The sequence below is a fragment of the Vicugna pacos genome, chromosome 2 (genome assembly GCF_048564905.1).
Source record: "Vicugna pacos chromosome 2, VicPac4, whole genome shotgun sequence".
Taxonomy (NCBI): domain Eukaryota; kingdom Metazoa; phylum Chordata; class Mammalia; order Artiodactyla; family Camelidae; genus Vicugna; species Vicugna pacos.
Window position 1 is genome coordinate 123,207,627 of NC_132988.1, and position 27,766 is coordinate 123,235,392.

At 44.8% G+C, this 27,766-nt stretch overlaps 1 protein-coding gene across 1 annotated transcript; it reads right to left on the reverse strand.

Moving 5' to 3' along the window:
- Positions 1 to 1,883: 1,883 nt before the first annotated feature.
- LOC140688801 (unconventional myosin-Vb-like) lies at positions 1,884 to 27,560 on the reverse strand. Its single transcript, XM_072948767.1, has 5 exons — positions 27,501 to 27,560; positions 24,698 to 24,808; positions 13,206 to 13,377; positions 9,408 to 9,552; positions 1,884 to 2,024 (listed from the first exon to the last, which is right to left on the reverse strand). The coding sequence occupies exons 1-5, from the start codon at positions 27,558 to 27,560 to the stop codon at positions 1,970 to 1,972; spliced, it is 543 nt and encodes a 180-aa protein (XP_072804868.1). The 3' UTR covers positions 1,884 to 1,969.
- Positions 27,561 to 27,766: the final 206 nt, after the last annotated feature.

Below are 27,766 nucleotides of genomic sequence, written 5' to 3' on the forward strand. Positions count from 1 at the left end.
ATCATTAGTATCATTTATCAGCAGATAACCATTACCACCCACCACTGCACCAGACACTCACTGAACACTTACTCTGTGCCAGAAGTCATTCATTCTAAGCACTTTTCATTTACCAACTCATTTAATTCTAACAATCTTATGATTCAGACACTACATTTACCCCCATTTTAAAGATGCAGGCACTGGTAAAAAGTGAGGCGAACCTAAGTAACTCGCCAAGGTCACGTGGCTGCTATGTTGAGAACCCGGGCAGTCTTGCTCCCGGACACTGAGCCACCTGACTGCACGGCTTCACCTCAGCAGACGAGGTTCACAGCCACTCCTGTCTTTCAGGACACAGATGTAAAACAACATAGTTATAAAAGAAAGAGCGGTCACCATGGCATGAATGTTGTTAACCACAACGTGAAAAGAAACTATGTTTCAACCTGCTCGGCCTCACATTCCATTAGCTTTTTTCACTGAAAATTATTTCAGGCACCGTGAAAAACTAAACCTTATCACATGTCACCACCACTATGAATTCCAAAAGAAGCCCATGTGGGGTGACAAGTATGGCTCTGACAGCAGGACAAGAATGGAGGTTGGTGGTGGGGGGGTGCGTGAGCGCACGTCCCACAGGACGTGGTGCTCAGGCTCATGTGTGTGAAGTCCCAGGTATTTCTTACAATAACCTGCAAAGGGAAGTCCACATGCATCCTCCTGCTTCAGCTGAGGACGTGGAGGTGCCCTAAGTGACAGTACTTGACCAGGTGAACGTGGGGAGGAAGTGGCTAACTGGGGTCTGGCTGGCCCGCATCCTCAGACCAGACCTCAGATCACGTCACCATGACCAACCTGGCGTGCACGGCTCTTCACATGACTTCAAACACAAGTCAGTACCTGACTACATTTGTAGTTCTGTTAGATTAAATTATCTGTACCTAGTCAAAGAGCTGCTCCCAGCATGTCACAGCAATTTATCCAGATGAACACCCCTTAACCAACAGATAAGAACAGAGGCAAAGGACTTGTTAAATTTGCACATGCATCGAGCCAAGGAGATCTAATGTATCAGACACAGAACTCAGGATTGTCAAAGATACACTGGGATAATCGAACACAGGGACCAAAGGTGAAAAATGCAGATAACTGAACCCTGCTCAGCACATAAAAAAATCAATCGCACATGTGCAGAATGAGGGCAACATATCTTAAAGGAAGTTTGAATTTACAGTGACAGAAAGTAGATCAGTGGCTACCCAGTGGTGGAGCAGTGGATTTTAAAGAAACACAAGGAAACTTTGGGGAGCTAAGAAAATGTTCATTATTTGGAACATGGTGGTGATGGTTTCCTGGGTGTACGCATGTGTCAAAATCTGTCAAATTGTATCTGCGACTTAACGTGTGTAACTGCAATATGCACAGCTTATTGCGAGTCAACTAAATCTCATTAGAGTTGTAATAAAATTCTTGTGCATGTGTGGGCAGAGGGAGGAAAAACAGAAATTTAACAGCTTGCAAACGTAGTAAAATCAGCAACATGAAACGCCTGCCAAGTCAGGGCAACTGTAGGCTCCTCTAACAGAACTTCTGTGTGTGAGTCTTTGCCTCACCTGGCAGACCGCCTTCAGAGACCTCGGGTATCAGAGACAAAGACCGGATGGTGTCCGAGGGTGGCCCCCAGTGGGAGAGGGGCTGAAAACCATGCTCAGAAGGAACGTCTGTGGGGGGCAAGATGCTCAGCCAGAGCTGGGGAGAGGGGCTGCCGCGTGTAATTAAACGCCTGCTGTCCTGTGTGGCTGCACAGGACCGAGCTCAGATGCGTGGTGGAAGCAATCAGAGGTGAGTAGAGCGCTGCATGGTGGAGAAATTCCCAACAGTGAAAGATGTTTAAAACGGAACACATCTGAGAGCCGGTGTTACCTGGGCTGGGGACGGGCAGGCAGCCCCCAGAGGACCAGCGGCCAGGATGCGGTCTCCAGCATCCTTACAGTTTAGCCAATTCCTTCCAGATGACCGCGGGCCCTCTTCTTTCCAACATGCTGTGATTCCCCAGGTAAGATAAAAAGTGATTATTAATAAACTGAAGTATCTTTCAGCTCTGTGATTTCTGATTTGGGACTTACCTATTAATAACATTCAGAACCTCCGCAGTGTCACAGAAGTTAGACAAAGGAAATGGTCTAGTCCTGTTCTTTTCTAAATACACAATTTCAGAAGGAAGCGACAATATACACCTACAATTTCTTTTAACATAGGGACGTCATAATTAGCTACATTCACTGCACACTTAACTTCCCCCTACACTCAAATTTAAATGATATGACTAGAATTTTAAACATGATAGGTAGAAATATAAACTATACAGTCTAAGAGATTATAAAGGATCACGAGGAAGCTACAGACCCTGGTGCTGGGGCACCCACCCCGAGGGGTGTGCAGGCCTGGCTGAGCAGGACGGCACGGGAGAGGGGACAGGGGAGCAGGGAAGAGTCCAGGGAACACAGCATCCCAGGGAGAATCTCAACAAAGGGAAACACTCGGGCACGTTCCAGGAAGAGGTAATGCCGGAGGAAACAAAGTCCTTCCTGTGTTCAGACATCTTGAACATCTCCCAAACCCTGTGCTAAAGCAACTGACTCCTAACTAGTCCTGACTCGAAATCATAATGAATGGGAAGAAAAACAGAAGTGGTCTAAAAATCAGGGCTGACTGAAGTCATGGTCTCAGACTTTACTGTAAAAATTCAGCAAGTCATCGCTCCTTAATTACTGACCTCCCCAGTGATCCGTCCCTTGTCATCTTCAACAACAGCTGATGAAGCTGTCAGCTTTAACATCAGTGCCCCACATTTTTATGCTGCTCCTGGCATTTAAAGGTTCCTCGTGACTTCTCACAGGTCCAGGTCCCTCCCTGAGGCAGGGTCACTGTTCTTAAAGGGTGAAGACACTGAGAACCACAGGCCCGCAGAGTTCGTGCATGGACACACAGTAGGTGAGAGAGGCATCGCCAGGGACAGACCCCTGGACACTCCCGCACAGCAAATACCTTACAGAGACACTAGACCTGGCTCTGCTCTAATCAGTATGATCATGTTCTCACCGAAAACATGAGGCTCCATCAGAAAGTACCTCACACACCCCGAATGTCCCCAAACTACAACAACCCAGAATAGTAAGCCACTTCACATCAAAAAGCAAGAAACTGACATCATTCTAGTTAAAACTTGTCAAAGCAAGGTTGTGAATTTAGGTCACCTATGTGCAATTCTTTTTAAAAATTATTTTCCCAAAGATCCTGAAACCATTCTTGTGGATCCCAGAGTATTCTCCGCAATGGCTAGGAAGGTTAAGTTGCCACTTCTTTTTTTTTTTTTGACCTCCAAAGGTGGAAAATGTAGAACTTCCTCATTTCTTCTCCCTTCTGCAGCAGAGTCAGGAATTTCTCTGGGGACACTCCCGTGGGCACAGAGCAGGTATCAATCAGCTGCCTCAGATGTGCCAGGCTGCCTTCCCCGGCTCAGGACAGGGCCACCTTTCACTATAAGTCACAGCTTGGAAGCACAGCAGAGCCAGATGGAAATGTGTGTGCTCAGTTACCCTGGCTACCTGAGTGACTGAATCTGCTTTGCAGTTTCCCCAGTCTCTTTCAGAAAAGAACACAAAAACTCAAATTTTTTTAAAAAAGGATCAGACCTGGGGAGCACAATACGATGGCCTGCTCCCATCAGCAGAGCTAGAAAACACACCAAAAATTCTCATCTCACCGTGGAACTTAGACACTTTTGAATCATTAAGGGAAAAGGTCTATCCCTGAGGACCAGGACAGTCAATAGGCACCCCTGGTGGAGGGACTGCAGGTTCTCAGCCAGTACAAAGGGCTTTGGGGCAAACAGACTGGGTCTGGATTTCAGCTTCACCGATCTACAGGTGTCCTCATCCTGGGAAATGATATAGGAATATGGAGGAGAAGAAAAAGATTTTGAAATAGGGCACATCAGAGAAAAACTGTTCTTTAAACTTCCCTCGTATCATATTGTCTCTTTAATGAGCTCTAAAATGTCTCCATTGCTCTAGGCCAGTATTTCCCAAAGACTCCTCTGGGAACATAAAAACAGTTCTACGTCTAAATAAGATTGGCAAACCCAGCATAATGCATCCCCACCTTGGAGACTCAGAACCTGTGTCAACGTAACTGCTCTGAGAAGCTCCCTACCTTGAATGTTTCACTCGATTAATCCAGGATCGCTGGACCGTCCTCATAGCCTTTGCCAACAGAACACACTTTTCTTCCCAAGTCCCCCTGGCCTGCAGAGGCCTCCAAAGTCTAGCCGCCCTGTCTCTAACTGTACAGTCCACAACCCCCTACAGACCCACCTGCCGCGCAGGTTAAACTTTCCTGGGCGCTATTCCCTGACCACGCCTTTTGTGTACAATAGCTTTTTTGAGATGTAATTCACAGAACACACAATTCACCTATTTAAAGTACCAATTCAGTGGGTTTCAGTGCATTTGCAGAGTTGTGCATTAATCACCACAGTCAATTACAGAACATTTTCATCACTCCCCCATTTCCCCTCAAACCTCCAGCCCCAGGCAAATACTGATTTACCTCTCTCTATAGATTTGTCTATTCTGGACTTTTCACATAAGTGGAATCACACAATATGTGTTTTTTTATGTCTGGCTTCTTTCACTTCCAAGGTTCATCCAAGTGGTACTGTGTATCAGCATTTTGTTTCTTTTCATGAGCCAAATAATATTCTACCATATGGATACAATCACATTTTATTTATCCATTGGTCAGCTGATGGATATTTAGTTTGTTTCCACCTTTTGGCTACTGTGAGTAAGGCTGCTATGAATGTCTGTGTGTAAGTTTCTGTGTGGACGTATGTTTCATGTCTCTTGGGTTCACACCAATGAGTAAAACTGCTGAGTCATGTGGGAACTCAGTCTAACCTTTTGGAGAACTGCCAGACTATTTCACAAAGATGCTGCACATCTTACACTCCCACTAGCCGCGTGTGAGGATTCTAATTTCCCCATGGCCTTGCCAACACTTGTTATGATGTCTTTTGGATTATAAACGTCCCCGGGGGATGTGTGAAGCATTGTGTCACTGCAGTTTTGTGACCCTGCTTTTTGACGTTCACTCGATCCCACCCACCTAGATGTCTGCTTTGCACTCTGTGTGTCCCACCAACTCACCAAGATCCAGCTTAAACGCTAAAGTTTCCTTGGACTGGGTGTGACAGTCAGTTTCAGACTCAATTACAATGACTCCAAGCATGGCTTCAACTCTCTGCAGTTACAGGCTGTTAGGCCCCACTCTGCCTTTTCTCTCCAACCAGACTGTGAGCACCTTAAGAACTGGGGAGCAGGGGGAGGGTATAGATCAGTGGTAGAGCGTATACCTAGCATGCACAAGGTCGTGGGTTCAAACCCCAGTACCTCCATCAAATAAAATAGTAATAATTAATAAATAAGTAAATGAAAACCTAATTACACCCCCCAAAAAGAATTAGGGAGCGAGAGGTCTTACATTTCTTAGTGTTCATTCAGGAAGGAGCCTATCAGATAACTGATACTTCACAAATGCTGGCTGTACGATTTAACCTAGGAGCTGAGGCTGGAGTCAGGGAGGTAAAAATGAGGGAAAAGGGCATATTGGATCTCAAACTTGGAGGGAGGAGCAGAGATACAGTGGAGGTCAGTCCCCTTTCTCACAGGGGTTCTCGAGCCGACGACCTGATTCATGAATTTGATGTTTTGTACTACACTAACCTTTTTCTTCCCTCTGAATCTCCATTTAGTCCCAAGTCTGGACTTGGTGAATTCAGCCTGGACGGGGACAATGAACTGATCCTCTTATTACTGTGACTTCTATTCCCCTCCGTCCAGCACAGCAGGACCCTGCAGGAACTCTTGGGATGGGCATGAAGGTCTGGATTTATCCCTTTGAGCTTTGACAGAGTCCCCCCAAGCACTCAAAGCATTAAGAGTTGAGGGGTCCCTGTGTGAACCACATCGAGAAAGAAGATCCAGGTCCCAGTGAACCAAGGGGAAGAACTGCCGTGTCCAAGGTCAACTGAGTCACAGTCTCCAAAGACTGGGAGTCATGAACTTTAGTTTCATGTACCCTTTATCCCCCCAGCTGTTACGGAAGCTCAGATTCTAAGCACACTGCGCTAGGCCATGGCTACTTGATCCACATAACAATTATTTCAACAACTACTGATGAGTCAGAAAGAGCACAGCATAGCTGGCAAGTATTGGTAAATGAATGTCTTCTAGTATTCACAGTCGACAGAGAAGGCCCGTATGGAAATACAGCAAAACCTTCCCTGCATCTGACCAGTGGGTCTCCCTCCTTCCCTGCACAACAAAGATTCTGCTGGGGCTTCTAATATGTGTCTCAGATCAATAGCAGAAACCCTGAGCTGCTGACCACAGAACTTATTCAAAAATAGCTCTCTCCAGTGGCCACATGTGCTGGTCTTACACTTCTACGACACATTCATGAGCAAAAACTGCACAAGAATTTCAGCAAAATTATTTGGCTACATCCTGGGACTCAGTGGGTAGAATGAATATAAACCTTAAGACCTTAAAGAAAGCTCTTAAGGAAGCAATTCCCAGTCCAACATTAACATCAAAACCCCTTAATCATCAAACTCCTCACCCCAGGCAAAATCGTATCACCACCACCCTGGGTGCCCATACTGCCCCTTTCCCTCTAAATGGATGTGAACAAGGACCCAAATGCATGCAATGACCCAGGAGGAGAATAACATGAGCACAGCTTCAGGCTGGAAAGGAAGGATGTAGGCACTTAATCCAGGGGAAGTGTGGTGAAGATAAAGCTGGAGGCTAGACATTCCTCAAAGCTTTAGGGGCGCCTCAGGAAGTCTGACAAAGAACAGCAACTTCTGATACATCTACATGCAATCGGCTAAGAGAGGAGAGTGGGATGAGAAACACCAATGACGTCCATGAAAGGACACATCTCAGAGAGCCGGCGGAACTTTTAGCGTGGCAGGAAGTCGCCAGAAGCAGCCACACTCACCTTCTGTTTTGGAACCGTAAAGAAACCATTGGCAAAGAAGGGAAGATGGGCTTCCTCACATGAAGCAAAGGAAGACTCGGTTTAAGTGATTCTCCTGAAGCACAAAACCTGTGCAGACCCCTGAGCAGGGCTGGGCCCTGCAACACGCCATCCCTCACTCTTATCCCCACGTGACCTGACCTTGACCCACACTCTGAGTCAGGAGGCGTGGGCATCAACAGGTTACCAAGCTAAGCAACTCCTAGGTAAGCCCTGACAGCAGATTTAACATACTAGGTGATCTTTCTACAGCCGTAGCGAGGTCAAAGTTCATGACCATTTTAGCTCCACGACCTCCTACCGCATTTTGGAGTGGAAAAATGGTTCTAGATCATTCCAGTTGTTAAATTGCTCAGTTCTCCAGTTGCTGCTTATGTTGAGTCTGGTCATTGCATATCTATAAGGAAGCAGGCTTTGTAAATCCTGCTCTCCATGGTGAGCAATGCAAAGTTGTAAACGAGTAAGGAAGCCTCTGTAACAGTCTTCCCCTATGGAAACTTTCACTGAGCTGAAAATTACACTCTTACATCCACTGAAACATGGACCACCTTAAATGGGATGCTCTCTCACTCCTTCACTAAATTAGCCAAGCAGCCCCTCTCCCCCAAAAGGACTCCGACATTTGCTGCTCACTCCATAAGGTGGTCTCTAGAGGTGGCAAGAAAGATTTAGCTGAAAGGATTCAGCATTTTAGTGTTAACTGGGATATGCATTTCCACTAAGTCTTTGGTAAAACTATCTTTCCCTATAATATACCTGAATAGTTCAAGGTCAACACTGTGGTGGTGAATTTTAGGTATCAACTTGGCTGGGCTACAGTTCCCAGACATTTGGTCAAACACTAGCTTAGATACTGCTGTGTAGGTGTTTGTTTGTTTTTTTTTAAGATGAAAATAACATTTCCATCAGTAGACCCTGAGTAAAGCAGATTACTCTTCATAATGTGGGTGTGTCTCATCCAATCAGTTGACAGCAGAGAAAAAAAATGGTTTCCCCTACCAAAGGGAATTCTGCCTTCAGACTCAAAATGCAGCATCATCTTTTCCCTGGTCTCCAGCCTGCCAGCCACCTCTGCAGATCTTGGACTTCCAAAGCCTCCACAAATGTATGAGCCAATTCCTTAAAACAAAAATCTCTCTCTTGGATAAAGAAGTTGTGGTATATTTATACACTGGAATACTAGTCAGTCATAAAAAAAATAAAATAGTGCCATTTGCAGCAACATGGATAGACCGGGAGATCATCATTCTAAGTGAAGTAAGACAGAAAGAGAAAAAAAAATACCCTATGATATCACTTATATGTGGAATCTAAAAAAAAAAAGGATGAACTTATTTAAAGAACAGAAACAGACTCACAGACATAGAAAATAAACCTATGGTTACAAGAGGGGAAAGGGGGTGGGAAGGGATAAACTGGGAGTTCAAGATTTGCAGATACTAATTAATATATATAAAATAGATAAACAAGTTCATACTGTGTAGCACAGGGAACTATATTCAATATCTTGTAGTAACTTATGATAAAAAAGAATATAAAAATGAATATACATATGTCCACATATGACTGAAGCAGGAATTGACACAACATTGTAAACAGACTATACTTCAATAAAAATAGACATATATAAAAAAAAACAACCCTCTCTCTGCATGCCCACACACGTACACACACACTCCATACTTGTCTGCTACCCTGCAGAACCCAGAATACTACATCCACCTATCAATCTTCTGATGAAAGAGACCTGTACCTATCTTTCAGAGCTAGAAAAGAGCAAAATGAGATCTGCTTAAGTGCCTAAACAGAACTCTGCTTCCCGGCTAAAAACTCAAAACCACTATGAATGACTGCTAATTTGAAATTTCTGTTTCTGCCCTAAATGCATGGCATCTTCAGGAGTTGTCAACGAGTCCTGGTTCCCTCAAAAGGGAGCCTTCAGTGAGATCTGTAAAATGAATAGTGATGCTGCAAAATGGATTCATTACACCTGGAAGGGAGGAGAGAGGGCCAAAAGAAAACCAAGGAAAGAGAAAACTAAGGAGAAAGAAAGGCATTTATTACACTGCTCAAAAATGAAAATGAAATAAGTCTAAGGAGCCACTGCTCTCCAGGCCTAGGTTCAAGTTCACAAGAGTAAGATGAAGACATGAGGAAATGTGCTAAGAAAAGAACCTGGGCTGGTTTTGTTTCCAGGACTCTTCCTCAATCCCAGAATCACCACTCCATCACTGAGCAGCAGCAGCCAAAGAAGGCAGCAATTCCCCCTTCTGCCCCCCGGCCACCCAAGAGGACTTCTGGGTGGAGGTTATTCTTACCTGGCCATCTGCTTGTAGGCTTCTTCTGCCACAGCAAAGATGTGGGGGTCCATATCCCCCATGTTTTGGCCACTGTACGCATAGATGACATCTTGACCGTAGATTGGCAGCTGTTCATAAGGATTAATGGCAACAAGCATGATACCTGCAAACAGACGATGCAGTCAGAGTCCGACTGCACGACAGCCACCTGGAGTGAGCTTTAAAGGCCCCTAAGCAGCCCCTCTCTTTGACATACATCAAAACCAGAGAAGCAAAGAGTAACAGAATGAGTCTTCAGCCATCACTCAACTAAATCAAGATTTATCTATGTGTTTATCAGGCCCTCTGCTGGGCCCTGACGGAGAAAAGGCTGACAGGCCAGTTCTCCGAATACCCTAGAACACGGAATAAGCACATGTGTGCACAACACACACACAGATGCTCAACAAACTGAATTCATAAAATAGATATGTGCAGTGTTACAAGTTCAGAAAGAAGAGGCTGCTTAACCCTGCCAACAGGCAGGTTAGGCTTAAAAAGCCATCTCAGATTTAAAATCTATAAGGGGGGCTAATAATTTCTCATTTGTATGTGGGTTTTCCTAACTAAAATACAAACAACTTGTGGACAGGAGATATGATTTACATATCCTAATGTCAAATCGTGGCTCAGCCAATAATTCACTGTGACTTTGCCCAATTACTTAATCTCTGAATGCCTTAGTTTCCTGCACTGCAAAAGGGGGACGATAATTGCATTTTCCTGGTTATCCTGAGGATACAATGATTAATAGAGAGAGCGAGCATTTAGACCAGCATCTTGCATAGTAAGCACTGAGTGTCGGCTATTTATTCTCTCACATCACATATATCATGTATTAGCTTTCATTTCACTGTTTTTTCATCTTGTGCCCCAAAAGGGCTGCACTGCAGTGATGGACTCAATAAATACATGTTGAATGAAGAATCAGCAAATCTTCTAACTTTTCAGATCCTTTATGAAAGGGCAAGGCAAACTGGTATTTGAGAATGTGAACAGAGAGAAAACACCAATTCAATATTCAAGACAAGACAGATTCATTTTTCTTTCACATAAAAGTACATTCTGGATCACAAGGGAACCACTGACAAGGGTATAAACATTGCGGGCTTTTTCAGTCATTTGGAGAAGAGGAGGCAGGAATGGAAATGGTCACGGCCAAGATGGAAGAGCTCCTGTGTCATACCCCCTCTGGGTGTTTGAATAGAGGCACAGTTAAAAGAATGACAAGACAAATCATAGATGGGGAGAAATATTTGTAAAAAACATATGTGACAAAGGACTCTTACCCAAAATATACAAAGAACACTTAAAAACCCAACAATAAGGAAATGAACCACTGATTAAAAATGGGCAAAAGACCTAGACACCTCACCAAAAAGATACACAGATGGCAAAAAAGTGGATAAAGATGCTCCACATCATGGCATTAGGGAAATGCAAATTAAAACACCAATGAGATACCACTACACACCTATTAGTGTGGCCAAAATCCCGAACACTGACAACACCAAATGCTGGCAAGGATGTGGAACAAAGGGAACTCTTGCTCATCACTGGTGGGGATGCAAAATGGCACATCCACTTTCAAAATTTCTTCACAAAACTAAACATACTTTCACCATATGATCCAATAATCACACTCCTTGGTATTTATCCAAAGGAGCTGAAAACATATCCACATGAAAACCTGCTCATGGATGTTTATAACAGCTATAGTCATAACTGCCAAAACTCAGAAGCAACAAGATGTTACACAACAGGTGAACGGACAAACAAAATGTGGTACTCTAACGGTGGAATATTACTGTTAGAAAGAAATGATTTATCAAGATATGAAAAGACACGGAGGAAACTCAAATATGTATTACCAAGTGGAAGAAACCAATGTGAAAAGGCTACACACTGTGTCTCCAACTATATGAATTCTGTAAAGTCAAAATTATGGAGAAAGTATAGAAGATCAGTGGTTGCCCACGGTCAGAGGGATGAATAGGCAGAACATCAATGACTTTTAGAGCACTGAAACTACTGTTACGAAACCATAATGGTATCATTATACATTTGTCCAAACCTACAGAACACACAACACCAAGAGCGAACCCTTATGTAAACTATGGACTTTGGGTGACAATGATGTGTCACTGTGGATTCAACAATCTTAACAACATGGCACTTCTGAGTACAATGTTGACAGTGGGGGAGGCTGTTGCATGTGTCGGGGAAGGGGGTACATGGCAAATCTTTGTACCTTCCACTTAATTTTGCTCTCAATCTAAAATTGATGTAAAATGTAAAGTCTATTTAAGAGGGGGAAAAATACGGGAGAGAGGCAGACAGACGCACAGATAGAAAGAGCAACCTGGAATGTAATAAGCCAAACATTCCAGGTAAAGAGGGAAAGGCAAGGAGAGGAAAAAGACATACAAGTCCTCCTCAGAGGAAAGTTTGCCTGAAAAGACAGCCTGGCCTGAAAAACAAGGCCCAGAGCTCTGACAAACTCCACTTAATAAGGTGAATGACTTGGAGACTTCTCTTAAAAACAGCCTCTCATGTTCTAATGGTTGCTGAGTTGTATTAAACCCTAATTCATGCAGCATTCCATTCAAATTTTGATATTATACTCTGAGGCCACACATTTTCCCAAAATGTCTCAGCCTCCTCCAGAGCAGGTAAGACTGCTTCTTCAAACTCTCAGCTACATCACCAGTCGCTCTGAACAGCTGAAGATGGAGGAGCCAAGGTGCAGCTGGATAAATACACACAGACACCAGGATCTCTCTTAGAAGGCACACCTTTAAAAAGTGAAGCTGATGGCCACTTACCCCTTCCTCCTAGAAAGGAAGATTTTAAAAAACATTCTTGGAAAAAAGAACACCTATTGAGGGCTCTGATAATTAATGATTTCTTTCAAATAAAACTCCCACTAGCAGTTGGGAGAAAGGAGCTTTGAGAAACTGTCAAACACTGAAATCAACATGCTATTCACAGCTCCCGTATTCTGGCAGAACAGTAGCCAACTCCAGACCAACATGAGAGGTCGCAGGGCAGAGATCCCTGACCCCCTGAGGGCTCACCTATGATCACTGCCAAGACTGAGCTGCTGAGGCAACCGCCCACATAGAAGTCCTCGGCTCACTCCACGACCAGACCCAAAAAACCTTTGCCCCCTCAAACAGCAGTTTACAGGGTTCTTGTTTTCATCATACCACTTAGCAATACTCTAAAAAAAGAGAAGCCCAAATGTGGGTGGGGGAAGCAGAAATTTCAAGAAAAATAAGAGAATTTTAGGACTTTTGTTTAAAGCATGTGTCGCAGCGTCTGATCATGAATTCAACAAATACTCATCACATTTGTACCTGGGCAAGTAGGAGGGTCAGAGAGAAAAGCAGCCCTTTCTCAAGCAGAAAACAAAAACAAGCCAGGTACACGCCTGCAGCAGTGTGCTGGGTGGTGAGAGCAGATGCCTGAGCGAGGGTGCGTGGGTGGAGTTTTGCTCCCCTACCGACTCCAGGACTGTGCCTGAGCCAGTCAAGCCGCATAGTGTGGCCCAGTTCTTCCCTGGCTGAGCTGTGATTAACAGCAGCCCTCCCTCAGAGACGTAGGGCAGCCTAATTAAGGCACACTCACTGATTGCCAACCTTTCCAGGGTCTCAGAAGGGAGGCACTTACAAATGAGAGTGAAAGTAGGAGTCTTAATTGCTGGAGCTGAACACGTCAAGCCTAAAGCCTGTAAGCAATTTCAAACACACACAACCAACAGTTGACCCAACTTACCACAGTAAGTGTAGATATGGTTGGACTCCAGGAAACGGACCTTCAAATTGTGCAGAACTGCAGGCTCATGTAGATAGCTAAGGGCAGTTAGGTCATTTTCTCCCACCAGGATATCCGGATTCCACAGGAAGGGCAGCTGGTTGCTTTGGACATCAATGGGGTATTCCCGAACCTAAGGCAAGGCAAGAGACAGACATGAGAAGGCAGAGTTACGACGTGCTTAGCCTGTATTCAACATCCTGTCTTGTCGGCGAGGATCACCACCCTACCATGATCGTAAGTGAAGACAAATAACACGTTTTAAAGAAAGGCAAACTGAACAAGATACCTGTGTTGCCATAAGAGACCAGCCCAGGTGGAAAATGTGCTGATAACTGAATCCCAGTGTATCAAGGTGGAGGACTGAATGCCATGAGAAATTCAGGAAGCACAGCTAGATTTAACAAAGTGTTCTTCTGCTTTTCAAGGTGTAAATACTACTGAGTTCAATTGTAGTTGAAACAGGAGTACTGTTCTTGCCTCCATCCAGTAAAGCTTCTTTGGTTTGCCCACATCTAATCCTGGCGTTTCTTTACTCTCTCTCCCACCCACCAATGCACTCAGCACTCAAAAAAAAGATCTTGCAACTAACAGACTGCACTCCGTAAGTTCCATTCAAGTTGTACACATATTCTCCCACAACCTAACTGCAAGCTACTTTCAGACAGTAATTTTACTTTGACCCAAAATATAACAGGAGCCTGAGGTATGTGTGTGTGTATTTGTGTGTAGTTAGGGACTATGATCACACATCTAAAGGCCAAATCTCAAGTGCAAGATGTTATCCTTGTATTCTTGGCACAGCACTTGAACGACATAAATACCCAATATACGCTTACTGACAGGATATATAACTGACTACGTGTGCTCACACATACACATGTACACATGTAAAATTAAAAGATGTAGTTAATTTAAAGACAGTTTTTTTTAAACATTTAAACAGGAAGAACTTGACTGCTGCTTACTATGGCTTAGCTCAGTGTTAAGTTTGTTATGATAGTCTTAGGAACCATTTAAGAGTTTGTAAAAACAGGTTCCCCAACACAACTTAAAATCAGGGCTCTTGGATAGGGCCCAGAAATATCAAGTTTTAAAAATTCTAAAGTAGTTCTAATACAGGTGGCCTATATTTTAAGAATCACTATTCTGCACAACGCTTTCAAGAAATGCTATGGACAGCTTGAATTTACTGGGATAACAGTTAATTTTTAAGAGAATTTAAGTATCAGTGCCTTCTTCTGTCCCACTTTTAGAGGGACTTGTACTACCAGGTATGAAGATACGTTACTAAAGCCAGCACTTAAAGAACTATGGTAACGATGTTAAAACAGGCGGAGAAATGAAACAATCGCAGATCCAGAAATAAACACAAGCACATATGGATCATTTGTTCACGATAACGGTAAAATAGCAAACAAATTGTTAAAAAGCATTTTTTTCAAATAACAGCGGTAGGCAAACTTGCAGCCATTTGGGAAAAAAAAAAAAAACACAACACCTGAGCCAGTGTTCTATCCTCACTCCCTCATATCAAAATAAATTTTAGATGGAAAAAGTGTAAAAATTAAAACTGAAAAGAAAAATAAAACTAGTAAGGACAAGTGGGCACATCTTTGTAAAAGCTTTGGAAGGAAATACTTTTAAAGGGTGATGTAAAAGCCAGAACAATGCTGGAAATGTTCACTAATTTGACTACAATATAAAACTTTAAAACCATCATAAGACACACCATATGCAGAGTAAACTGAGAAGGGGACAGAGATTCTGCATCATATGGCAGAATTAATATTCTTAATATCCAAAGAGTTTTAAGAAATCAAAAAGAAAACCAATACTCCAATAGAAAATTGTGCACAGAATACAAGTCACAAAATAAGAACTACAAATGGACAATATATGATAAATTGTTCAACGTCACCGTTAACCAAAGAGATGCAAATGAAAGATTGTGAGCATGATTATCCATCAGCTAAGCAGAGGTGTAAAAACCGACAATGCGGGAAGGGAGTGGGCAAAAGGGCTCAGACTGATTTACCTGTTCTGAAGGACAGCTGGCAACACCTAGTCAGAATTTTTCATAAATATATTCTTCCTTGGCCCCAGGAGACAATCTCATAAATGAGCAAAGATATTGACTTCCCAAAGCTATAAATATGAAAGTAAAACACGACACAGACCTGCATTTATGGGCAGGCAGCTACCCACAGCACTCTGCTGAATCTAACAAAAGGAATGTTACAGAATGAAATTTAAAATAGGGTTCCATTTATTTAAAACTATATATTAAATCTGTCTGGAATAACATCCCCACAAAATATCAGTGGCTACCTGTGTCAGTCAGGTTTTCTTTGTACAGTTCCCTGTTGTTGGTTTTTTTTTAAATATTTATCAAGGTTCTTTTCTTTCTGAGAAAAGCTTTCATTCTTATCAAACTTACTCCATACAGGAGACTAGCAAACAAATGACTATCATGAGGATGCAGATAAAATTCCCCAAAGATGGGAAACAAGGGGAAATGGAGACTGTGGAGAGTTGATTTTTGTTTCATTAAATACTAGGGGTGATCCCCCAACCCCTTCGTCTCTGGCAGCGCTGGGGGCATCACTATGACTCTAACCAGAGCTCCCTCCTGAGCCATTCTGAAGACTTTCCCATGAGCTGTCCCCTCGCCCCAGCAGGAGCATGTCTGCTCTGTGCCTCCCACTCCCACGTGGCTCCGCACCCCACCTTGGGGAACAGCACAGCGACGGACAATTGCAGAGACACAGAGCTCCCCTGGCCAACCCCTCGTTTTTCAGATTAGGAAGCTGCGACCTGAGCCCAGGCTCTTCAAACTCTGAGGCAGAAATGCCGGCATTCCATCTTTTCTTAGATGAATCTCCCCTCAAAAGACTCCCCAAAGACCCCCCAACCCTAAGCGTGTTGGAGGAAACACATATGCAATTTTGTGAAAACATAGTCCAAAAGCCAATGGTACTGGTTACAGTAAAACTGAGAAGGAGTAAAATTGTCCAGAGCAGCAGAGAAGAGGCAGGTGCCACAGGTGCGGTGGTCGGAGCTGCTGATATCTCAGTGTGGGTACACCCGGAGGGGACGAGGGAATGAGAGCCGTGAGAACACGTTTTTTTTTTCTTCTTCTTTAACAGATTCTAACACCACTGCTAGTGTTGAACATTTACAGCTAACATGGTTTTATTTGAAATCTAAGGGTTTATGACATGATCAGGGACCATGAACTTCCAGCACAAAACACTTCACTGTATGGTAACTGGGCCTTTGGAGGTGAAGAGGAGGCTGAATGTTAACACCCCTCACAAAACTAGTCATCCTTCTGGAGTGGACCTCGGCCTCCTCTCTGAGACCAGGGCTGGGAGTCAGGAACAGGTCCCCATCTAGCAAATGGGACTAGACAACACTTGAAAATACAGAGGCAGACATGGTGAAGAGGACTGGTGTAAGCCTGCACTCGCCAATAGGGGAGTACGGTGGTTATTTAAATTGAATTCACTCAAGTTAAATACAATTAAAGCTTCTGCTTCTCACACCAGCCACATTTCAGGGGCCCACCAGCCACGTAAGGTGAGTGACTGCCACACTGGAGAAAATACAGACAGAGAACATTCCATTGTGGCAAAATGTTATGCTGGAGAGCATTGGTTTGGATGGCTCTAAACTCGGGGGATCTCTGATTCTACAATGCTTAGTAGGTGCTCCAAAAATATTAGTTGAATAGAATGTCTGATCTTTCCATGACCTCTCCCACACCTCAATTCATGTCCACAGTACACAGTACCACAGCAAGAGAACATAATCATAGAAACATCTTCAAATGACCAATCCCAACAAAAGATTTGGAGCTACTAATAAGCATATATGGTAGAGTAGGGGAAAGAAGTTTTCTTTATCTACACATAGAACCAGAAGATATAGAGAAAAGATAAGCTAGTAAAAAAAAAAAAGTGTTAGCAGCAGGCAAGGGGTCGGCGTTGACCCTGAGTCACCACATAGATCGTATGCTGACAGAAATGGAGCCCAGCGAGGAGTGAAGCCCAATATTCAAGCCCTGGCCATCAACTAAAACAGTGGTTCTCAGCCCTCCCTGCACCTCGGAATGCGACGGGGGCCTTCAGAAAGGTACTGTGCTGTGTCCCATCCCCCACATCTCATTTAAGTAGTTGGACTGGGCTGGGGCTTTGCAATCTTTTTTTAAGCTCCTCAAGGGCTTCTGACATGCAGCCACTGAACTCAACTGCTATGAGGCCGTGAATCCATCACTTCTGCAGACAGCAGCTTCCCTAATGGTAGGATGAGAGGACTGGTCCCAACAAGCTGTAAGAGCCCTTCCAACCGTAACGGCCTACAGTATTTAACTTAGGTCAGCGGATGCAGAGGTGGTCTCTTCTGTATTCTCTTTGTGAGCTGTCTTGCAGAGAAAATAGGAGACCTCAAAGCTTGAATCCACTCACACTTACTGTAAGTGTGTGGCTCCAGATTCACTTAACAAATATTAAAAGGCCGTTTTATATTATGCTCTAAGCAAATACAAAAAAAAATTCACTTAATGAATGTTCTGCTGTGTCTTACTCTGTAATAGTTCTGTGCTTAAGTCTTGTATCTCCATCTTCTCCCATTTCCAAAAAGATCATGCTTCTTAAAAGAACCTTCTTACTCTTCCCCTCATGACACTCAGCATGGGCCCAAGAATAGGCAGGCAATTGTTTGAAAAATAAAATGCTCTGTAATTCATGTAAACTTCATAGTTAGGAAGGGTCAGTTAGGTTATAAAGAAATAACAAATTAACCCTGAAATCTCAGTGGCTTAATACCACAAAGGTTTCTCTCTCTCTCACGCTGGGTGCCAAAGCCTGGCTGGAATGGTAGCCCTGCTTCAGCAGGTCACTCAGACATGGCACGTGGCCTCCATCATCACCAGGCAGAGGGAGAGAAGAGTATGGAAACTCCTATGGGCTCTTCCACGTTTCTGCCTGGAAGTGGGAGACAGGAGTTCTACCTGGAGCTCTCTGACAGAAGTAATTACGGGGTCCCACCTAATTGGCAAGGAGGCTGAAGACCACAGAGGAACACTATGGTGAGTAGTCCTGCTTTAGGAAGTCAGCAAGAAACTCAGAGGTCACTGCCCACCCAAGAGGCTTTCAAAAGAGTGTGGAGTTGAGTAATGAAGAGAGAAGGAGCAATGGGGTAAAGTTGAACACCTTATCATGTGTTTATAGACTTTAAAGATTCTTGGCCTTGAACTTTTCATATTTGAAATCCTATATTTGTGTATGTATCGCATTCATTATAAGTTAGACTAGAGGAGGGAGCATATAGCTCAGTGGTAGAGTAAGTACTTAGCATGCACAAGGCCCTGGGTTCAATCCCCACTGCCTCCATTTAAAAAATAAATTAAATAAATGAACCTCATTGCCTCCCCTAGTGAAAAAAAAAAACTTAAAAAAAAAAGTTGGCCTAAAAGCTCCACTGAGGTACAGATGTACCATTTCCGCTGCTGTATAACTAGACCCTGACATACAATAATTGCTCAATAATAATTGCTTTTAATGAATGAATAATAAATGAATGAATGCAAGCATTTAAAGTAAGGAAAAAACCATATATGAAAACAGACAATTAAGTTTGAATTATAAACAACATTACAGCGACATAAAAATATGAAGTCAGACTAGGAATAGACTTACCATATGACCCAGTAATCCCACTCCTGGGCATGTATCCAGAAGAAACCCCACTTCAAAAAGACACCTGCACCCCAATGTTCACAGCAGCACACAACAGCCAAGACATGGAAACAGCCTAAATGTCCATCGACAGATGACTGGATAAAGAAGATGTAGTATATTTATACAATGGAATACTACTCAGCCATAAAAACCGACAACATAACGCCATTTGCAGCAACATGGATGCTCCTGGAGAATGTCATTCTAAGTGAAGTAAGTCAGAAAGAGAAAGAAAAATATCATACGAGATCGCTCATATGTGGAATCTAAAAAAACAGAAAAGAAAAGAAAAAGACCAGTGAACATAAATACAAAACAGAAACAGACTCATAGGCATAGAATACAAACTTGTGGTTGCCCGGAGGAGGGGGTTGGGAAGGGACAGACTGGGAGTTCAAAATTTGTAGATACTGACAGCCATATGTAGAGTAGATAAACCAAGATCATACTGCATAGCACAGAGAAATATATACAAGATCTTGTGGTAGCTCACGGTGAAAAAGAATGCAACAATGAATATATGTATGTTCATGTATAACTGAAAAATTGTGCTGTACACTGGAAATTGACACAGCATTGTAAACTGACTATAGCTCAATAAAGTAAAATAAAAAACATGAAGTCCGATACAATCTTTTGACTTCAGTGTACTTTAGGGAACACAGCTTACACAGTCAGAATCATGGAGCTATGAAAGTTCAGCTTTCAACATGGTGCCTTTCAGCGATGCACAGCTAAGGCTCACTTCCTCTATGAGCTTGAACCAGGGTTTCCCGACTTTAGCACTGTTTTCGTTTATGACTGATGCTTGTTTCTTTGGGGGGAGGTCCCTTTAGCACCATCCCTCCCTCTACCCACTAAATGCCAAAGGCAAACCTCCCTCCTCCATCACGACAACAAAAATGTATCCAGACTTTGTCCCTTCGGGGCAAAATCACTGCTACACCAGTCCCTAAGCAGAAGCAGCCAGGCCAAAATATCCCAACCGATGGAAAAGATCATGAATACAGAAGGGGCAGAGGCTGTAACTAAGTAGACAGAGACCCTTCTGGAGATGTTAATGTATTTAATGCCACTGAACAGCGCACTTAAAAATGGTGAAGACAGTAAACTCTTACATATTTTACAATAAAAAAATTAATTAAAAAAATAAACTCCACTGTAGACAAGATAACTAACTGTATTGGTAACAATATTACCAACAGATATTTACATGCCATGTATTATTTTACAACTTTAAGGACACATGTTTTGCCTACATACAATACAAATATTGTCTTTTTGATATTCTTGCCATCTAATCAGCAAAATGTAATATTGTCTCAATCATGGATTACTGAGCAATTGAGAACAAAGATAAAGGTTTTAAAAAGCATTAGATGACCCATAATCCAATATTAAAATAAGAAAGAATAAAAATGACCAATAAAACAAAAAGAAAAAAGAAACAGTCAAACTCATGCTCAGTAAGAGGCTTTCCTGGTACCAGAGGAGTGTTACTCAATACTCTTAGCTGTGTGGTTTTGCCAGATGTGGCACAGCTGGCACTTCATCTGCACAGGGCTCACACGAGCTCCGCAGGCACCCTCCAGGTGTGTGGCCTGAGGGCACCAACGTGTAAGGACGACAGCCCTAGCTCTCCTGTGAGACTGCCGCTTCTGGACCTGAAGAACCACGTTTGCTATTCTCCTCACTATAATACACTGATACGTTCGGTACCATCTTTAGACCTGGGCAAGAGGGGCCCTTTCCCTGGACCCTGCATCTCAAAGGGCTCCAGCATCACAAATGCAAAATACAAGCTTATTAAAGAACACATGGTACCTCTGTCACTTGGGATCAGCACTCAGCACTGACACAATGCGATCTGTAACCCTCAGTATACAATCTTGTGACGAACGCCTCCAGGCCCCAGGGTAATGCTTCTGCACACTTCTTGCCCTGTGCCCCTGAAATAAGACACAATATGTCCAGGCACCTTGAAGGTTCATAGGCTGTAACATTGCCAACATCAATGGCTGCTTTGGAGAGTGGGGAGGAACTGGGTAGCAAAGACATTTAGATAAAAGAAAAGACAAATTAGCTTGTTAATCCTTCCTTCCAGATAGCACAAATGCAACAGGAATTCTCATACGATGAAACACCATTTCCCAGTAGGGCAAACGTCCAGTTTCTCACTTCCCCGCATGTTCTAACTGTGGTTCCAGAGGCCCTCACAACTTAGTACAGTGTTTGCAACCACTGCAAACATGACACAGGAGGACACTCTGCAATACTGAAGGAGTCACATCACTTAAAATGTGTTTACATGTCAGTACAGCCATGACATGCCCAAAGCAAGACAGCAGATCTTTACATGAGCAACTAGATGGAGACTGAACAGTTATAAATCTCCCAGTTTTAATACACAAATCCTTTATTTTTCTAGAGTTAGAAATGTCAGATTTACCTAAATAATTCTTCTAAAATATCATTTTAATATTTAAACGGATGTAGGCTTCCACCCACACTCTTGCCCTGGCTGCGCAAATGTGAGCAGGCTTGGCTTGGATACGCAGAGGCGCAGGTAGAGCACACTGATCCCCATCATCCTCTCACTCACCAACACTGTCAGGGCCTTATACAAAGGGAGGATGCAGCATTAGGCGGCTACCAGACACTGGATACAAAATTTAAATGCAAACCCATCAGAATGGGGAGAGTGTTCTCTGCCAGCAGAGGGCAGGGGTTGAGCAGTTGGTAAGGGAGGCGAGGGCAGGAGAGGGGTCGGCCAGGCAGAGGGCCACACCACTTGCCACAAGAGGAATGAGGAAGCTGTATTGTCACCAAGGTTTGCATACACTGAGATGCTCGATCCGGTTTACACAGAGTACTGTGTTAAGGGTTGGCACATCTAGATATCCTGCACCCTTCACAACTGTGGAGAAAAAAGAGAACACATGATCCTTCACTGCCTCCTCAAAAGTTTCCCATCTTCTCCTTGGCTTAAATAGAAAACATCTTACACTGTGTGCTAAGTGAAACAAGCCAGACACAAAAGGACATATAATTTATGATTCTACTTCTGTGAGGTTCCTAGAATAATTTAACCCAAAGACAGAAAGGAGAATAGAGATTACCAGGGGCTGCAGGGGAAAAGGCAAGAGGGAGTTGGTATTTAATGGGTACAGAGTCTTGGTTTTGCAAGATGAAAAGAGTTCTGGAGATGGATGGTGGTGATGGTTGCCCAATAATGTGTAAATATTTTATGCCACTGAACTGTGCACTCAAAAATGATTAACTCAGTAAATTTTATGTTTTGTATATTTTACCAAAATAAAAATAAAGATGCAAGGAACAGGGAAAACATCTTAGAGGAACCCTGGGGAGCTTGACCATCTTGAACAGAGCACAGCACACATGGTACTTACTGCTAAGGTAGAAGCTGGGGTCAAGAACAGTATTATTTTAGGACAAAACTAGTTAATTTTCATCCTTTGCTGATGCAGTTAAACCCACACTACTGGACTTCACAGGGAGGGGTAGGGGGTGGGGGAAAGAGACCCTGGGTGGATTTTTCGGCCAGCCTAGATCAAGGATGGTTTCAGTACAGAGAAGGCTCTTCAAATATTCACAGTCCAGCCATCTAACTTCCATTCTCCTGCCTCTGGTCCACAGCTCAGCTGAGTTGGTCCAAATGACAGCTCGGAGCCAGCAGTGGATGAACCACAGCCCATGAGCCACCTGGCCAGAGTCTGATGCTCAGAGCCCATTATTTCTGGAGAGCTGCTAATCTGCAGCCCTGCACATCACTTCTGATTACGCGCTGATGGCTGTGTAGCAGGGCAGGGAGGGAGGAGAGGGTCCCGGGCAGCTGCCAGGATTAGTCACGCAGGGCAGAATTCACTTCAGCTGGGAAGGCGAGCATCTGCTCTGTTTTAGCAACACAGCAGACCATTCCTCACGAACTCCGTACAACTCCTTAAAAACATCCACCCACTTACAAGATCAACTGAAATGAAATCTGCTGGAGTGGAAGATATACCATTCAAGTGGGAGAACTAATTTTATACTGTTTGGGGTGTGGGGTGGGAAGTTATTCAACATGATTCCATCTGTTGGGAATTATGTTTCTCACCTCAAAACCAAGAAAAGGCTGGCAAAGTCCGCCTGCCATGACGGGGCAGGTGAGCGAGCACACGTGCGTGTCCACATCTTCTGACAAGCTAACCCACTCACTGCCCTAGTTTTACCAAGTGATGTGCTCGAAGGAAGACATTCAATCTCCCTGCTAATCAGTGAGTTAATCACCACCCACAGTAGGTACCATGAGAGCAGAGCCTAAGACAAGGGCCACTTCTCAAGCAGGCCATTACTACCTAGAAAAGCAAGACCAAAGTGCTTAGAAGAAGAAAAAGCAGTAAGACAGTAAATGACCAAAGGCTAAGTGATGTGGGACAGACTTTCAGCGCTACTGCAGCTCAGAGGGAGGCAGCAGTCACTCCAGCCCCAGCCTTCCCTCTACGGCACACCTGTTCTGCAGCCCTCAAACCCGACCCATCCCAAAGCCAATTCCTGATTTGTTTTGGCCATTTGGTTCAAAGCCTTTTTCTTTCCCAGGCTCCCCTACTGTACATCCTGCATGCGCGGCCACTGCCTGCACCCTCAGCCTCAGAGCCCGCCTGTCCCCGTCTCCAGGGGCTTCCAGGTGCAGTGGCTTCCTTTCCCTCCACACACCCAAAGAGACACACTGAGGCCTCAGGGCCTGATGCACTTAACTCCTGCCTGGGACGCTCCCCTCTGCCCACTGCAGCCTGAGTCTTCGATGGCTCCCTCCTTTCCCCTGGCACCCTCAACCGGCAGGTTCCCTCAGACCTTCCTCCTGCACCTCGTCCACATGCTTCTGAACCCACTGCAGCTCATCCGGGCTCCCTCCAGCACTGAGCAACCCCAAACTGTTCACCCATAAACCCCCATGACCAGCAGAGGGCAAGCCTTTCAATATTTGTAAAATGCACATATCACAGGGAGGGATGGTCCTAAAAGGCTCATGAAAAGAAAAACTGAAACAGACCTCCAGGAGGAATAGGACTTCATGGTGACTACCTGGTCTCCCTTGCCAGCAAAACCACCTCAGAGTCAACTAATGAAAAGGACTCTCACTGCAACAACAGACACATACTGAGTGCTTATGTGCCAGGCAGGACTCTGAGTCCATGTCACATAGCAACTCATTGTATTCAGACACCCCCTAGACAAACTGTCACCCTCATGTCATAGACAAAGCAACCGGCACAGAAAAACTGCTCACCTGCTCAAGGGCCCAAAGCTAGTAAGGGTCAAGCCAGGATCCCAACCCAGGCAGGCTGGGTCCAGAGCTGGTGCTCCAACCACTCTACCAGGCGCTGCCTCCCATAGTCAGCAGCTCCCCCTCATCCCCCACTGATGCCCCAGCCCCATGGAGGGAACCCTCTTGTGCCCTCCACTCCCCTGCGAGGAGTCCTGCCTCAGTCATGGGTGATCTCTCAGCTGCTAACACCAACCGGCACTGTTTGTAACGTGCCATCCATACCGCAGCCTCACGGTTTAGCGCGTTCACCTACAGTATCATCAAGAGTAACAAAAAGTATGGCAGAGGCTCAGGGCCAAGGCGTAGGAAACACTCCGGCCACAATGTAGCATCCGGCCCTGTTCAGCGGGGCCTGCGCCCCCACCCCCGGGCTCACTCACAGTTTCATCTTCCAGTCTCAGCTGGAGGCTCTTCTCGCCCTCCTTGTAGTCCTTGGTCAATTCAGCTGAGCACCACACTTCATCGGGGTCAGGGATCCAGACCCTCGTGTACTGAAACATAAAGAGAGAAGACACTTAGGTGCCAAGAGAAGCTTCCAGGTTTCTAAACACATGTTGCTGTCTATGAGGGGCCCCTGGGAGACCTTTCAGAGTCATCTCCACACATTTTCCTGCCTTCTCATTTCAAGATACAAGAGGATCCAATTCCATGACAAGCAACTCACAAGATTGGTAACAGGGGACACCTTCTTGGTCCTACGAGAATATCCCAGATCAACGAAATTAGAATTTTACTAGGGTGACTGTCAAGCCTAGATTCTGTTACATACAGAGTTTTACACCATCATCTCAAAGAACGGTACCAAACAGTGATGTCAGAGGGAGTGTCTAATGTGCTGCAAACAAGGGATAAAACAACACATGCAAAAGCCAATGAGACAGTGCAGTAAGTCTTCAGAGCTCGGGGGTCTCTGCTTGATGTTCTGCATTCAGGGACAAAGCCGTTTTCCTGCAGAAATGAAGAAACGGGTCAGCAAATTGAAACTGTTTACATATTCCTGAGTTGTCAGCAACCTCAGTTTAGTTCTGCATTCTTCAAACCAGAAACATAATAAAAAATCTCACTCATCCTCCCCCAGCCACCATCCGGGTCCGGGACCTGCAAGGTCATTAAACTGGTCAAATCCTGGCCGGAAGAGCGCAGCCCCCGGTGAGCAGCGAGGCACCATCGATGTAGCTTGGGGGCTCTCGTCCCTGACCGCACACTAGCATCACCTGGGAGCTCTGAAAAGACCAGGTCTGGGTGCAGCTCAGACCCACTCACAGAATGTGAGGTGACGTGAAAGCTCCCAAGGTGGGTGTAACGGGCAGCCAGGGAGAGCCACAGGTCTGACGCGGCAAACGGCAGCACCCGCACTGCAGGCCGTCACTCTCGGCACCACAATCCTTCCATCTGCGCGACCCGTGTCTCAGAGCTTGGTGATTTCCACAGGGCTCACTTGCTTGAGAAGCTGTCTGTGTGCATGGGCGCACACCCCTCCCAAATTATATACATATATGTATATATATATGTATGTATGTATGTGTGTATATATATATGTGTGTATGTGTGTATATGTGTGTGTGTGTGTGTGTGTGTATATATGTATATATATATATATATATATATATATATATATATATAAATAAATAAGTTTCAGGGCCACACAATATTTTTTAGCAAATCTGAAACTAAGAGCTCTTAAGAACAAAGGCCAGCCAGAATGTGTGCCTGTATCAGCATAACCAACCCTCCTCACAGAGGACGGCAAAGCAAAGGCCCTGGGGCCACTCAGTTGCCTGGGCACAAAGCAGGCAGCCAGCTTGATTGTGGTCCTGGTTTTTTTTTTTTAAACAGCATTTTCCTCCAGGTGATCACTGGCCTTTTTTTTTTTTTAAAGCAAGCCCAAGCCCCTGCTACACTTGTCTCTAATTCAGGATTGAGGAATGGAAGTCACGAGACAGAAGACTCAGAACACCCATCAACAGGAAAGCAAACCAGCTTGCATCCTTGATGCCCCAGCTCTGGATACAAAGCCCGGGTCGCTTGTTTGGGGCATGGCAGTGAGTCAAATTCACAGTCTGCTCTCTGCCTCTGGCCTGCCTCACAGCAGGACATACTGTATCATCACAGAAAGGTACTCTGGAGCTTTACAGTAGCTGAGAGCTTTAGAGGAAGACACTAAGAATGTTCGGAGGCTTCCCCAGAGAAAACTGGGTGTTTCAACGTTCTTCTCCCCTCAGGTGTTCTAACTTATCTCCTCCACTGCCATTTAAGCCCACCATGTGTCCAGCTGCGATGACTTTTAACTTCTGTCCCCAAGTTTCAGGTGAGGGACTCTCCTGGGCCTTGCTACACTTCCCGGCCCTGAGTGATGCTCCTGGCCTTCCCCTCCCGTCAGAGGGAATACAGCACACCCAAGAAGTCGTACTCAAAGTCACGTCTCCACTCGGCATCAGAATGGCTCAAGATAACAGACTGACAAACGGCAGAGGAGGGGGAAGATGCCAACAGGAAGTGAGTGGAGGTGGTGACATGTGGACATCATCAAGCTGGGTGACATACTGGAAGCCAAGGAGCTCAGTCCCAGCTCACACAGGGACTGCTCCGGCCTTCACCCTGCTGGCCGTGCGCCTCCCCCGCAGAGTTCACTGCACCTAGGACTCAGAGTCTAACTGCGCGGCTCTGCCTCTGTTTAGTTCTCACTCTGGGAGGAACCATGTATCTTTCTACCTATATAAATCTCTTCTCTCTAAATAGAATGAGAACACCTGGTAGGCAGAACACTATCCCCTGTATTTCCCTATACCCACGGAACCCACCAGAGCGTCAGGGGCATTAGGGGACCCTCATGATACTTTAGCTCCTCCAAGTGAGGCCGCTAGCCTCACTACCCCCGGAAGCGCATGAGACGTGCAGAAGCGCGCCCTGCGCATCAGAGCAGGCGCGCCGAAGCCTTGCTGCCCTGCTCCTGCGGTACGATCCCACCCTGCCCTGCCGTCGCACGCAGGTCAGCTGCAGCCCTGGGCCAAATCTAGTGTGCCACCTGCTTTTGTACAGTCCATGAAATACGAATGGTCTTTAATGGCTGGGGAGAGGGAAGCAAAAGAATGATACTCATGTGACAACATGCGACAACTCTATGTAAGTCAGGTTTTGGTGTCCATGAAGTTTTACTGGGACACAACGACACATTCTACTTACAGACTGGCATAGCTGCTTCCACACATCAATCACAGCTGTGCAGTGTGATGCTGACTCCATGGCCCAAAACCTACAATATTTACTCTCTGGCTTTTTATGGAAAAGGTTTGCTGCCCTCTCCCTTTTACATGCTGCTTCCTTGGCCCAGAATGTCCTCTCCTCACTGTCCACATGGGCAGAGCCCAGGTCCCAGCACCATCTCCTCCCTGACCCCCTCCTCCCTGTGTCCTGGGGAGTCAGCACTTCTCAACACTGGGTGGCTGCAA

Bases quoted from the DNA above. Each gene is read 5' to 3' on its own strand.
- LOC140688801 (XM_072948767.1), bottom strand. From the start codon at position 27,560: ATGGAGTCAGCATCACACTGCACAGCTGTGATTGATGTGTGGAAGCAG. The intron at 13,378-24,697 runs GTGAGTGAGCCC...GCCTTGCCTTAG, and splicing joins TGAGACTGGAAGATGAAACT to GTTCGGGAATACCCCATTGA. The intron at 9,553-13,205 runs GTAAGTTGGGTC...GTCTGTTTGCAG, and splicing joins CCATATCTACACTTACTGTG to GTATCATGCTTGTTGCCATT.